Source organism: Heterodontus francisci, chromosome 4, assembly GCF_036365525.1.
Source record: "Heterodontus francisci isolate sHetFra1 chromosome 4, sHetFra1.hap1, whole genome shotgun sequence".
NCBI lineage: Eukaryota > Metazoa > Chordata > Chondrichthyes > Heterodontiformes > Heterodontidae > Heterodontus > Heterodontus francisci.
This window is the reverse complement of record NC_090374.1, coordinates 109,024,867-109,038,703: the sequence shown is the minus strand read 5'-3', so window position 1 is coordinate 109,038,703 and position 13,837 is coordinate 109,024,867. Positions and strand designations below refer to the sequence as shown.

The 13,837-nt window shown below is 41.7% G+C and overlaps 1 protein-coding gene across 4 annotated transcripts in view; it reads right to left on the bottom strand.

Moving 5' to 3' along the window:
• The window catches only part of pcsk5b (proprotein convertase subtilisin/kexin type 5b), a 503,063-nt gene that overhangs the window by 264,304 nt on the left and 224,922 nt on the right, over positions 1 to 13,837 (bottom strand). For all 4 annotated transcript variants that reach the window (XM_068029979.1, XM_068029980.1, XM_068029981.1 and 1 more), the window contains exons 11-12: positions 13,137 to 13,254; positions 10,471 to 10,659 (exon numbers count right to left, since the gene is read on the bottom strand). In XM_068029979.1, coding sequence (XP_067886080.1) covers positions 10,471 to 10,659; positions 13,137 to 13,254 — 307 coding nt within the window. The remainder of the gene's footprint in view (positions 1 to 10,470; positions 10,660 to 13,136; positions 13,255 to 13,837) is intronic.

Here is a 13,837-nt window from a genome sequence, read left to right as displayed (position 1 = left end):
CAAAAGTGGCTCAGTACTACCACTGACTGAGTCCTGAAGGAGACAGCTGCCAGACTGAACCTGCGGCAGGTAGCGGGAGCCAACACAGGAGACACCTATTTGACATAGCCCTCAGTGATCCATCTGTTGCAGTATTGGTAGGAGTGACCACCACACAGCACACAGTCCTTGTGGAGACGAAGTCCCTTCTTCACACTTGTGTTGTGATACTACCACCATGCCAAATGGGATGATGCAGAACAGGTCTAGCAGTTCAAAACTGGGTATCCATGTGGTGCCTTGGGCTATCAGCAGCAGAATTGTACTCCGCTACAATCTGTAACCCCATAGACTGGCATATTCTCACTCTGCCATCAAGCCAGGGGACCAGGGTTTGATGAGTGTAGAAGAGCGTGCCAGGAGCAGCACCAGGCAGGCCTAAAAATGAGGTACCAATCTGGTGAAGCTACAAGAAGAACTGCAGGCATACTAAACAGCATGCTATAGACAGAGCTAAGTGAACCCATAACAACTTATATTTATAAAGGGCCTTTAACATAATGAAACGTCCCAAGGCGCTTTACAGGAGCATTATAAAACAAAGCACGACACCGAGCCATAAATGGAGATACAAGGTCAGATGGCCAAAGGCAACACACCAAGGCTCCTTAGACAGCACCTTCCAAACCCGCGACCTCTACCACCTCGAAGGACAAGAGCAGCAGATGCATGGGAACATCACCAAATGCAAGTTCCCATCCAAGTCACACACCATCCTGACTTGGAACTATATCGCTGTTTCTTCACTGCCGCTGGGTCAAAATCCTGGAACTGCCTTCCTAACAGCACTGTGGGTGTACCTACCCCACATGGACTGCAGCGGCTCAAGAAGGCAGCTCACCATCACCTTCTCAAGGGCAATTAGGGATGGGCAATAAATGCTGGCATAGCCAGTGATGCCCACATCCCATGAAAGAATTTTTAAAAAAGGCTTGGTCAAAGAGGTAGTTTTTTTAAGGAGTGTCTTAAAGGAGAAAAGCAGAGAGGTGTAGGGAGGGTAATCCAGAGCTTGGGGCCTAGACAACTGAAGGCAGGCCACCAATGGTGGAGCGATTAAAATCCAGGATACACAAGAGGCCAGAATTAGAGGAGCGCAGATATCTTGAAGGGTTGTGGGGCTGGAGGAGATTACAAAGATAGGGAGGGGCAAGGCCAAGGAAGGATTTGAAAACAAGGATGAGAATTTTAAAATCAAGACATTGCTTGACCAGGTGCCAATGCAGGTCAGTGAGCACAGGGGTGATAGGGGAAATGGGACGGGATGCAAGTTAAGACACGAGCAGTTGAGTTTTGGATGACCTCAAGTTTAAGGAGAGTGGGATTTGGGAAACCAGCAGGAGTGCATTGGAATAGTTAAGTCTGGAGGTAATGAAGGCAGGAATGAGGGTTTCAGCACCAGATGAGCCAAGACAAGGTGAAGTTGGATGACGTTATGGAGGTGGAAATAGGCAGTCTTAGTGATGGCATGAATGCGAGGTCGGAAGCTCATCTAGGGGTCAAATGTGACACCAAGGTTGTGAACAGACTGTCTTAATCTCAGACTGTTGCCAGGGAGAGGGATGGAGTTGCTAGCTAGGGAATGGAATTTGGAGCAGGGACTGAAAACAATGGCTTCAGACTTCCCAATATTTAATTGGAGGAAATTTTTGCTCATCCAGTATTGGATGTCAGATAAGTAGTCTAATAATTTAGCCACAGTGGAGGAGTCAAGAGAAATGGTGCTGAGGTAGAGTTGAGTTTCATCAACATATGTGAAAATGAACGCTGGGTTTTCGGATGATGTCGCCGAGGGACAGCACGTAGATGAGAAATAGGTGGTGCTGTGGGAGCACCTTATGAGTGGACCTTAAGAGCTGTAAGTGAAGGTCACTGGACAAAGTGATGTTGCATCACGTGACCAGTTAGTTGTGGGTGGAGCCCAGAGCGAGATGTGCTCATGCAGTAACTGCTTGTGAGATGGATAGATTGCTCGATCGATAGATAGGCCAATGTGCCTTGTTGAATGATAATTTTCTTTAATCCACCGACTAGAGATCTGAATTTATATTTTTGTTAAAAGAGATTTTAAAACAACCAGCCAAAAGGATGACTTTGCTGGCAGCTTAAGATGGCTACCTAATTTGCAACACTATCATTGCAAAGGACTGTGAGGAGGGAGACAAAATGTCTGCTCATGCCCCAGCAAGAACCAAGACCCAGGAGGTTTAAAAGAACTACCTGTTCTTTTTAGCAAGACAGAAATATTGCTAACTGCTATATTTAAATGCTAAGTGGCTGTCATGTGACAAGCCCCTCCCCATCTGTGGTTTCTGCAGCAGAGAGAGGAGAAGCAAGTGGATTCTGACATGCGCAGACCCAAGTGGGGGTCTCTCTCTCTCCATTCCAGCTTGAAAGCTTTCAAATCCTGCCTGTTGACTGACCACTTTTGCATACTCCGGCTACAATTAGAAACCCCACAGGAGGGAATCATCTGCATTGCTGTCTCCTTGAGACCCACCAAACCTGTCATCTACCTCTTCAAACTAAAAGCCTCAGGACCACCGAATTTAGCTAGAAGCCAACCAAATCACCAAATCCCACAGACTACATACCCTTTTATTTCTATGGACTCTAACTCAACCAATCTACCTTTCCCCACTCTGTAACCTATTTGTATGTGTAAACCTCTAATGTGTCTGTGCGCACGTGCGAGTGAAGGTTGGTGCGTAGTTAATTATTTTCACTAGTTTGGTTTAGTTACAATAAAGTTACTCTATTTCTTTGTAACTCAAGAAAACCTGTCCGATGGTTCTTGTTATGATCATAGCAAGTAAGTAATCAAACACCGACTGAATTGGCCAGTACATCCACTTTAGCAAAAAATTAAACCTGTTGTGGTCAAACAAGGAGGGAAAAGAGGGAAGCCCGTCTACCCTTCCTCACTTGACTGTAACTCTCACTCTCACACACACATATACATTCTAGCTAAGTTACAATACAACTTTATTTAGGGATGGAGGGCCTTCTTCCTATCTCTAATCAACATCCTGTCAGTTTAGAAAGTACTAATCCTCTCAGTGGGGCAATGTTATGCAGAATAAGCATTCAACAATGACTGGAGACTTTTGCTGGACTGTATTACAGTGCTTTAAAGAGATTTATCCAGGCACCTAGAAAAAAAACTTCAAAATGCTTATGGCCTGCTCTACTGAAATTCTTGCAATCCCATGGGCCTCATTATATTTGTTCCACTCCTCTGTCTACAGAATCCTCATTAGCATCAAAAGTCATGAGTGCAGGGAATATCCCTCATCATCCAACGACCATCCTGAAAACAGCTGAGTCATCAAGGGCGCCATGAAGGATTGCCACAGAATTGTCAGTACAGCTTCCTATGCAACAGATATGAATGTGGGAGAAAATGTTATTGTTGTACATTTATTAAACAAAAGCCTTCCTTATTAATGGAACTGAGGGCATTGTTGCAGAGTATCTAATGCTAAAAAGGTTCTGATCAATTGGTGTCCACATCTGTGGGAATCCTGATAGTCAATATAAATGTTACGGTTAATCACACCAACCTCTTCCAAGGTGTATCCTCCATTGCCCAGTTGAGTGGAACTATCTTCGATTGAATAGCTAAGAGTAGATGCAATCATTGCCAGAGCTTCTCCAGCAATGGTTTCTCTGATCACCCTTTCAGCATTACAACTGGTGTGATGAACTATCATAGAAATTTACAGCATGGAAGGAGGCCATTCAGCCCATCATGTCTGCACTGGCCAATGAGTAACCACCCAGCCAAATCCCACTTTCTAGCTCTTGGTCTGTAGCCTTGTATGTTATGGCATTTCAAGTGCATATCCAAGTACTTTTTAAAAGTTATAAGAGTGTTTGCCTTTATCACCTTTTCAGACAGTGAGTTCCAGATCCCCATCATACCCTGCGTGAAAAAAAACTCAATCCCTCTAAACCTCCTACCTCTTATCCTAAATCTATGCCCCCTGGTTATGGACCACTCAACCAAGGGGAATAGGCCTTCCTATCCACTCTATCTAGACCCCTCATAATTTTATACACTTTAATTAGATCGCTCCTCAGCCTCCTCTGTTCCAAAGAAAACAACCTTAGCCTATCCAATCTTTCCTCATAACTGAAATTCTCCAGTTCAGGCAACATCCTCGTAAATCTCCTCTATACCCTCTCCAGTGCAATCACATCTTCGCTATAGTCTAATGGCCAGAACTGCATGCAGTACTCCAGCTGTGGCCTAAAATGTGTTGTATACAGTTCCAGCATAACCTCCCAGCTCTTGTATTGTATGCCTTGGCTAATAAAGGCAAGTATCACATATGTCTTCTTGACTACCTTATCTACCTGCCAAGCCACTTTCAAGGGTCTGCAGACAAGCATTCAAAGGTCTCTATGTTCCTCAGCACTTCTCAATATCCTGTCATTTATTGTGCATTCCCATGCCTTGTTAGCCTTCCCCAAATGCAATACCTCACAATTCTCCAGATTGAACTCCGTTTGCACTGTTCCGGCCCACCTGACTAGTCCATTGATATCTTGCTGCAGTCGACAGCTTTCTTCATCATCAACCACACGGCCAATTTTTGTATCATCTGCAAACTTCTTAACGATACCCCACTACATTCAAGTTCAAATCATTGATATATACCACAAAAAGCAAAGTACTGAACCCTGCTGAACCCCTTTCAGTCACAAAAACACCCATCAACCACTCGCCTTTGCTTCCTGCCTCTAAGCCAATTTTGGATCCAACTTACCACTTTGCCTTGGATCCCATGGGCTTTTACTTTCATGATCAGTCTGCCATGTGGGACCTTGTAAAAAGCCTTGCTGCAATGCATATAGATATCAAATGCACTACCCTCATCGATCCTCACTGAATTTTTTTTGAGGAAGTAACAATCATGTTAGTGGACGTGACCTTCCCTTAACAAATACGTGCTGACAGTCTTTGATTAATCTGTGCCTTTCTAAATTAAGATTTATCCTATACCTCAATTTTTTTACTGATAATTTTTCCATCACCAAGGTTAGGCTGACTGGTAATTACTCGGTCTATCCCTTTCTCTCTTCTTAAACAATGGTACAATGTTGGCTGTCCTCCAGTCCTCTGGCACCATACCTGAAGCCAGAGAAAATTGGAAAATGATGGTCAGACCCTCAGCTATTTCTTCGCTTGCGTCCAACAAAAGCCTAGGATACATTTCATCTGGACCTGGATTTATCCACTTTCAAAGATGTTAAACCCCGATACTTCCTTTCTCACTATGATAATTTAATTTAATATTTCACACTCCTCCTCCCCGATTGCAATGTCTATATTGTCCCTCTCTTTTGTGAAAGGAGAAGCAAAGTATTCATAAGAATCATATCAATGTCCTCCACCTCCACACACAGGTTACCCTTATGGTCCCTAATGGGCCCTACTCTTTCTTTAGTTATTTTCTTGCTCTTTGTGTATTTATAAAAAAAATCTTAAGATTTTTATCCTTGACTGGACTTGCCCTCGCTTTACCTTCTGAATTTCCTTTTTAATTTCATCCCTACACTTTTTATACTCCAAGGTTTTCTGCAGAATTGAGCCTTTGGTATCTAGAAGAACTTTTTTTTTTATCATCGCCTTTAAGCTTTGACATCCAGGGGATCTGGATTTGTCCAACTTAGGGTTACTGTGTATGTATGTGAATGCACGGGAGCGTGGCAAATAAGGTTGGTGAGTCAGGGGTGCAGATTGCCATGTGGAAATATGATGGTGTGGCTATAACAGAGACCTGGCTCAAAGAAGGGCAAGATTGGGTATTAAACATTTCTGGATACAAGGTGTTCGGGAAAGATAGGAAAAGAAAAGAGGGACAGGTGGAAGTATTGATTAAGGAGAATATTCCAGTGCTAGAGAGAATGTCCTGGAGGGGTCAAAGAAAGCATCTATTTGGTTAGAGGAGAAGGAATGAAAAAGGTGCAATTATAGGCGGCACAGTGGTGCAGTGGTTAGCACCACAGCCTCACAGCTCCAGCGACCCGGGTTCAATTCTGGGTACTGCCTGTGTGGAGTTTGCAAGTTCTCCCTGTGTCTGCGTGGGTTTTCGCTGGGTGCTCCGGTTTCCTCCCACCACCAAAAGACTTGCAGTTGATAGGTAAATTGGCCATTATAAATTGCCCCTAGTAGAGGTAGGTGGTAGGGGAATATAGGGACAGGTGAGGATGTGGTAGGAATATGGGATTAGTGTAGGATTAGTATAAATGGGTGGTTGATGGTCGGCGCAGACTCGGTGGGCCGAAGGGCCTGTTTCAGTGCTGTATCTCTAAAATAAATTTAAAAAATTTTGCTCGATGTAGTCTATAGGCCATCAACTAGTGGGAAAGATGTAGAGGAACAAATTTGCCAGAATTATAAAATAGTTATAATGGGAGACTTTATCTGAATATAAATTGGATAGTAGTAGTGTAAAGGGCAGAGAGAGGCAAGAGTTCCGAGAGTATTCAATGAAATTTTCGACAGGAGTTTGTTTCCAGTTCAATGAGAAAGGAGGTATTGCTAGGGATTCTTGGGAATGAGGTGGGCCAAGTGCATCAAGTGTCAGTAGGGGAATAATTAGGGGACAGTGATTATTGTATCATAAGGTTTAGGTTGCCTATGGAAAAGGACAAGGAACAATCCAGAGTAAGAATAAAAGCCAACTTTAATAGGCTAAGAATGGATCTGGGCCAGATAAATTGGAATCAAAGGTTGACTGGCAAAACAATGGCTGCCTTTAAAGAGGAGATATATTCCCACGAAGGGGAAAGGTAAGGCAAACAAATCCAGAGCTCCATAGATGAGAGAGACAGAGATTAAGTTGAAGAAAAGGTGGGCTTATGAGAGATGTCAGGTGGATAATACCAGGCTGAGAACCAGGCTGAAGATAGAAGGATCAGAGGGGAAGTTAAAAAAAGCAAATAAGAGAAGCAAAGAGAGAGAATACGAGAAGAGACTGGCAGCTAACATAAAAGGGAATCCTTAAGTTTTCTATAGGCATATAAATAGTAAAAATGAGGTAAAAGGAGGAGTGGGGCTGATTAGGGACCAAAAAGGGGATTTATGCATGGAGGCAGGGACAAAGCTGAGGTATTAAATGAATATTTTCCATCTGTCTTTACCAAGGAAGAAGCTGCAGTGCAGGTCATGGTGAAAGAGCAAGTAATTCAGACACTTGAAGGGTTTAAAATTGATAAGGAGGTGGTATTGGATAGGCTGTCTGTACTTAAAGTTGATAAGGCACCAGGACCAGATGAGATGCATCCAAGGATACTGAGGGAAGTGAGAGAGGAAATTGCAGAGGCACTGGCCATAATTTTCCAGTCTTCCTTACATTCAGGGGTGGTGCCAGAGGACTGGAGAATTGCAAATATAAAACCTTTGTTTAAAAACAGGTGTAAAGATAAGGCCAGCAACTTCAGGCTAGTCAGTTTAACCTCAGTGCTGGGGAAGCTTCTTGAAACAAAAAGTCAGAACAAAATTAATAGTCACTTGTGTGAATGCAGGTTAATTAAGGAAAGACAGCAAGGATTTGTTTAACTAACTTGCTGGAGTTTTTTGATGAGGTAACAGAGTGTTGACGAGGGCAATAATGTTGATGCGGTGTACATGGACTTCCAAAAAGCATTTGATAAAGTGCCGCTCAACAGACTTGTGTGCAGTTATAGCTCATGGAATAAAAAGGGACAGTAGCAAAATGGATATGAAGTTGACTGAGTGACAGGAAACAGAGAGTCGTGGTTAATGTATGTTTTTTGGACCAGAGGAAGGTTTGTAGTGGAGTTCCCCAGGGATTGATTTTAGGGCCCTTCCTGTTCCTGATATATATTAGACCTTGGTGTACAGGGCACAATTTCAAAATTTGCTGATGATACGAAACTTGGAAACCTTGTGAACAGTTAGGAGGATAGTGTAGAACTTCAAAAGGACAGACAGGTTGGTGGAATGGGTGGACAATTGGCAGATGAAATTTAATGCAGAGCAGTGTGAAGTGATTCATTTTGGTAAGAAGAACGTGGAGCAACAATATAAAACAAAGGGTACAATTCTAAAGGGGGTCTAGGAGCAGAGGGACCTGGGTATACATGTGCATAAGTCATTGAAGGTGGCAGGACAGGTTGAGAGCGTGATTAATAAAGCATACAGCATCTTATGACTCTAATAGGGGCATAGAGTACAAAAGCAAGGAAGTTATGTTAAATAAAAACAGAAAGTGTTGGAAATACTCTGCAAGTCTGGCAGCATTTGTGGAGAAAGAACAATTCTGTGACCTTTCGTCAGCATTGACAAAGGTTAGAAACGTAATAGCCTATTACAAGTGAAGGGGCGGGAAGAACAACAAAAGGGAAGGCGCGTGATAGGGCAACGGGCAGGAGAGATCAAATGACAAAGACGTCCCAGAACAAAGGCAAGGGAGTTCTAACAGTTGTATGAAAAGACAAAGCATTAGCCCAGAGAGAGTGTTAACGGTAGAATAATGAACAGCTCTGTCCAAAAGTAAAAACTTGAAAAACAAGTTTACAACAGGCACATGGTTAAAAAATAAAACAAAATAAGAAAAAAGGCAGTCATGCTCTGAAATTGTTGAACTCAACGTCGAGTCCAGAAGGCTGTAGAGTGCCTATTTGGAAGCTGAGATGATATTCCTTGAGCTTGCATTGAGGTTCACTGGAACACTGCAGCAGGACAAGGACAGAAATGTTGGCATGGGAGCAGGGTGGTGAATTAAAATGGCAAGCAACCAGAAGCTCGGGGTAAAGTTAGGTTAAACTTGTATCAAACACTAGTTTGGCCTCAACTGGAGTATTGTGTCCCGTTCTGGGCATCACACTTTAGGAAAGAAGTGAAGGCATTAGAGTGAGTGCAGAAAAGATTCACGAGAATGGTTCCAGGAATGAGGAACTTCAATTACGTGGATAGACTGGAGAAGTTAGGACGGTTTTCCTTGGAGAAGAGAAGGCTGAGAGGAGATTTGATAGAGGTATTCAAAATCATGAGGGGCCTGGACAGAGTGGATAGAGAGAAACTGTCCCCACCCATGGAAGGATAGAGATCAAGGAGGCACAGATTTAGGTAACTGGCAAAAGAAGTGGAGGCATGAAGAAAAACATTTTCACGCAGCAAATGGTTAGGATCTGGAATGCACTGCCTCAGAGTGTGGTGGAGGCTGGTTCAGTTGAGGTATTCAAGAAGGAATTGGATTATCAGAAAAGGAAGAACGTGCAGGGCCACAGGGAGAAGGCAGGGGAGTGCACTAGGTGAACTGCTCCTTAGGAGAGCCAGCGCAGACACGACAGGCTGAATGGCTTCCTTCTGTGCTGTAATAATTGTGATGCTGTTAGTCCCATCCTTTTTCTATAAGGGAACATACTTGCTCTGAACTCTCACTAGCTCTTCCTTGAATGTCTATCTTTCTATCTGTCCCTTGCCCCCTCTTTAACATCTAAATGCCATCCCTTATCAACAACATCTGAAGAGGCTGTGTTAGGTTGCAATGTACCACTGATAACACCAACTCCTTCTTCTCTACCACCTCTCTGAACCTTTCACTGCATCAAGATTGTCAGGCTTTCTAACATTTAGTCTAGGTTGAGGTGTGATGTCCTCCAGTTGAACATGGAAGCCATCATCTTCAGCCTAGTCACAAATTGCGCACACTTGCCACACTCTCTATTGCCCTTTCCAGCCACTGGCTCAGGATGAAGCCAACAATTGCCTACCAAAGAGTCCTATTTGACCCTGAGCTTAGCTTTAAACCCCATTATAACCTCTGGAGATGGTCATTGCCTGGCATTTGTGGATGGAAGTACCTCTGTCAAATCATCTGCCTATGCCTCAAATCACTGCTGTTAAAACCCTCATCCATGCTTTTGTTACCTCCAGACACAACTATTCCAATGTTCTCCTGGACACCCTCTCATCCTCTATAAACATTATCTCATTCAAAAGCCTGCTCCCTGTATCTTATCCACAGTAGCTCCTAATATTCCAATGCTCCCAATTTAAAATTCTCATCTGCATGTTCAAATCCCTTCATGGTCTCAACTCCCAACTCTAACCTCCACCAGCTCCAAACCCCACAAGATCACTGCATTCTTCTAACTCTGGCCTCTCACGTAGTATCTTGTTCACAGAATGCTTCTTCCATCATGACTGTGGACATGTGGTGAATTTTGTCCATTCCAAAGTAAAATCAGGGGTCTTACCAGAAGCCAAAAGAAGAGATAAGATATTGTCAATTATATTAAAAGAAAAACGTTCCCTTGTTTCTTAGTGAATGCAACATTGCAAAGGCTTAACTTGAATAAGTGAAGTCATTTCCATTAAAAGCTTTTACTCATCAGAACATGACATTGGCTAGGAGTCAAGGAATTAAATCTGCTTCATACAGTAGGTGGAAATACCTGTTAGACAGGAGCTGGGACTTTGTTCCAGATGGAGAGGTCAGATATATTGCCAGGTCACCTCGGCGAGGATGGGCAATGGTAACTCGGACAACAACGTGCTCCAGATAAATCACACGGTGGTTTCCGTTGTCTAAACAGCCGGTGGCTTTGTAGACTGCCCTCACATGATGCTCAGGGCGAATTGTTCTGCAGCAAGACAGACAGTAAGATTATATATGGCATAAGTTGAATGCTTCAGCTTGGGCTGACAGCCTGTCAGAGACAAGGCCAGTTACAATCCGCTGCTCGACTATCACGACATGGTCTCAGTAATGAGAGAGAAAAGTGGTAGCGAGTGCCTCTGACAAGCTGTTCACACAAGCATTTCATTACAGGTTATACTGATAATGCAATGACAAGTGGACATTTCCTGAAGGGAATATTCACAGGTTTTCCAATTTATTTTTTAAAAAATCCAAAATGAACAAAACACATTTGTGCAATGAATTTTGAGATTTGGAAACATTTACTGATTTTCCATTAACCGTCCTACTAGATTTTGCATTCAAATCAGTTGCAATGTCCTTTGTCAAAACAACTGAACTACCCCAAAATAATTCTACCACAGAGAATGTCCCTAAATTTAGATATATATTCATCAAGATACAGATTCCAATATGTAGGTTACAAACAAATCAGTTTAAATAGTTTCATCTACATAAAAAAACAAAAAAGTGAATAATTTCTACTTCTTGTTAACAACTGAATTATGAATATATTATAAGTTGGTTATTCTAAGTTAATTTTTTTCCTCATAGGATACAAGATAACCAATATGAAATAGAAGACACCTTCTGTAAATCTCTAATAAATCCTGCTTTTAATAAAATCTCTTTGGGTATATAATTTTGCACATAGTCCCACAAATACATTTCAATAAGAATTAATTGACTGAAGTACTTCCGAACATGCTGAGGAATTAAAGGCATGGTACAAATTCAAGTCCTACATTTCCACAGAGGCAGAGAAGGTGATGTAATAAATGTTTTTAAAACTACAAAGAGTTTTGATAGAGTGTATATGGAAGACTATATCTCTGGTTGGGGAGTCAGTGGTGAGAAGCCATCAATTTCAAATTGTCACTAAAAGCGAGGAGGGAGGTTAGGAGACATGTCTTTACACAATGGGTTTTTAGACCAGGGAATGCTTTGCCACAAGGAGTAATTGAAAAAGAGACCTCAGCATATTTTAAGGGAAAACTGGATATACATTTGAAGTGGAGGAAGACACACGACTATGGGACAGAAGGTTTAATTATGAATTTCTCTAGCAAAGAGTCAGCATAGACATGGCAGGCAGAATGGTCCACCTCTGGGAATTACCATAAAGCATGGCTTCCTGGAATTCATTAAGGAGTAGCTCTCAGACCAACTTCATGTTAAGGTGTCTGTTTGTTTTGGTGCTGCTCTGGAATGCAACAGAATGCATCCTGCCGATGACTTCCCTTGGCTCAACAGGTGGTAGACCTGGCATCAAAATTTTCATGTCATTAAAATAAATTATTCTAAAAACTCCATTTATGTCATTTTGCTTATAAAATGGGGTATACTTTGAAAAGTAGACTACCAAAACTTTCTTGCCCTTTAAGGATCAAAGTTCAATAATGAATTTCATCGTTATTCCCTGAACTCACGTCAACTGTTCCCTTTGAAAAGTAAGGCACCTGAAACTGAAAATGTATTTTATGTGTGACCACTGCTAGTTTATGTTGTCTAACATAATTTCAAGTCTGACTAACTTCCACCATCCAGGAAACCCACCTTCAATCCAGCAGTCTGAGTGGATCCAGGTATCAAAAAAGGTAAAAAGACTGCCTTCTAACTCACTGTTGCAAGTACTCACTGCCCAACTCTATTATATTGAATCGTCAACAAATTGGGTGGGTGGGTGGAGAAAGAGGTGTGAATAAGGAAAGAGAACAAAATGTCAGGAGGTGGCTGTTTTATAATTTTCACAAGGAAAAAAAGACTAAAATTGGTGTTCTGCCGATTTATTAAATTTGTTTACAAGTGTATTTAATGAACATAGTCTCATAATTGCTGCAAAGCACCAAAAGCCAATACCCAAATGTTCAACATAAGGATATTTTAAAAAGTTCTATAAAACCATCCCTCAACAGAACTTTTTTTAAAAAAAAGAAACTAGCATGCATCTCAGTCACAGTCACAAATTATTCATTTTTGTCCAATCATGTAGAATCTTCATTTCATGTCCCCTTCTACTAATCAGTATTATGCACACAGTGTGTATTTATTCAATTTCACAATACCAGAACATTTTTAAAGTTTACATGTATTTCAATTCACACAAAATGGGTCTGGTTGTTTTACATAACTCAGTTACAACAGAGAAAAACCAAGTTAAACCCACCTACCATATCGATCAACCCAGCAGAGTCAAAACAAATTTATGCAATATAATTAGCCACGATTTTCTCTCTTTCATGTTACACATCTAAAATGTACACTAAACATGTTACTGCAAAAGAAAACATATTGAAAAGTATGAAATGAAGATCTAAGGCAAGAAAAGAAAAATCGTTACTTAAACTACACAAAAACAGAGTTTTGAAATGCACTGGCCAATCATGTTCCCCATATCTTCTGTTCGCATATATTTTGTACCTGCTTTGTTTGTCTGGGTTTTCCACACAGATGTGCTGGGGTGGGACTGATTTCCAATGCTCTGCTTCTTTCACCATAGCTTCTGCATCCATTAATCCAAATCCATACAGGTGGCTCACTGTCAGTATGGAAATTCAGTTAGTAACTTACTCAAATCTAACTCCTTCTGATCTAGAGAAAAGGCAATTTTTCTTACTTCACCCTGATCATCGTCAATTTTATACCACTGGTGCATGTCTACAGCTACCTTATTCCAGTTCTTCTCCCAATTAGCTGAATAATTCTAGACAGTGGCAGGCACCAGTCTTAAGACTAATATGTGTAACTATTAGGATGACCCCTTTGCCAGTAGTTATGGGTAAATCATATTCATGTAGTTTAATTGCAACAATAAGCCACCCTTTCAAGAAGTGATTGGTTTACCAGGGTGCCCATCAGCATCACTATTTAAATTACAACTCAATTCCTATTTATTAAAAAGCCAACATTCAAGTCATATTCACTGTAATCAGACATCAATACATCTGGTCATTTGAATCTGAAAGATATGCCCTCTATCTGCTGATCATACTAAATTCTGAACAGCATGCCTATGGAATGACAACAAACAGTAACCTGTGGCCATGGGCAAGGTGGGATTAGCATCTCCTCAGCAAGATTGTTCGGAATTCAAGAGTGGTCTGTAGTTGGAAGTTTGCCCT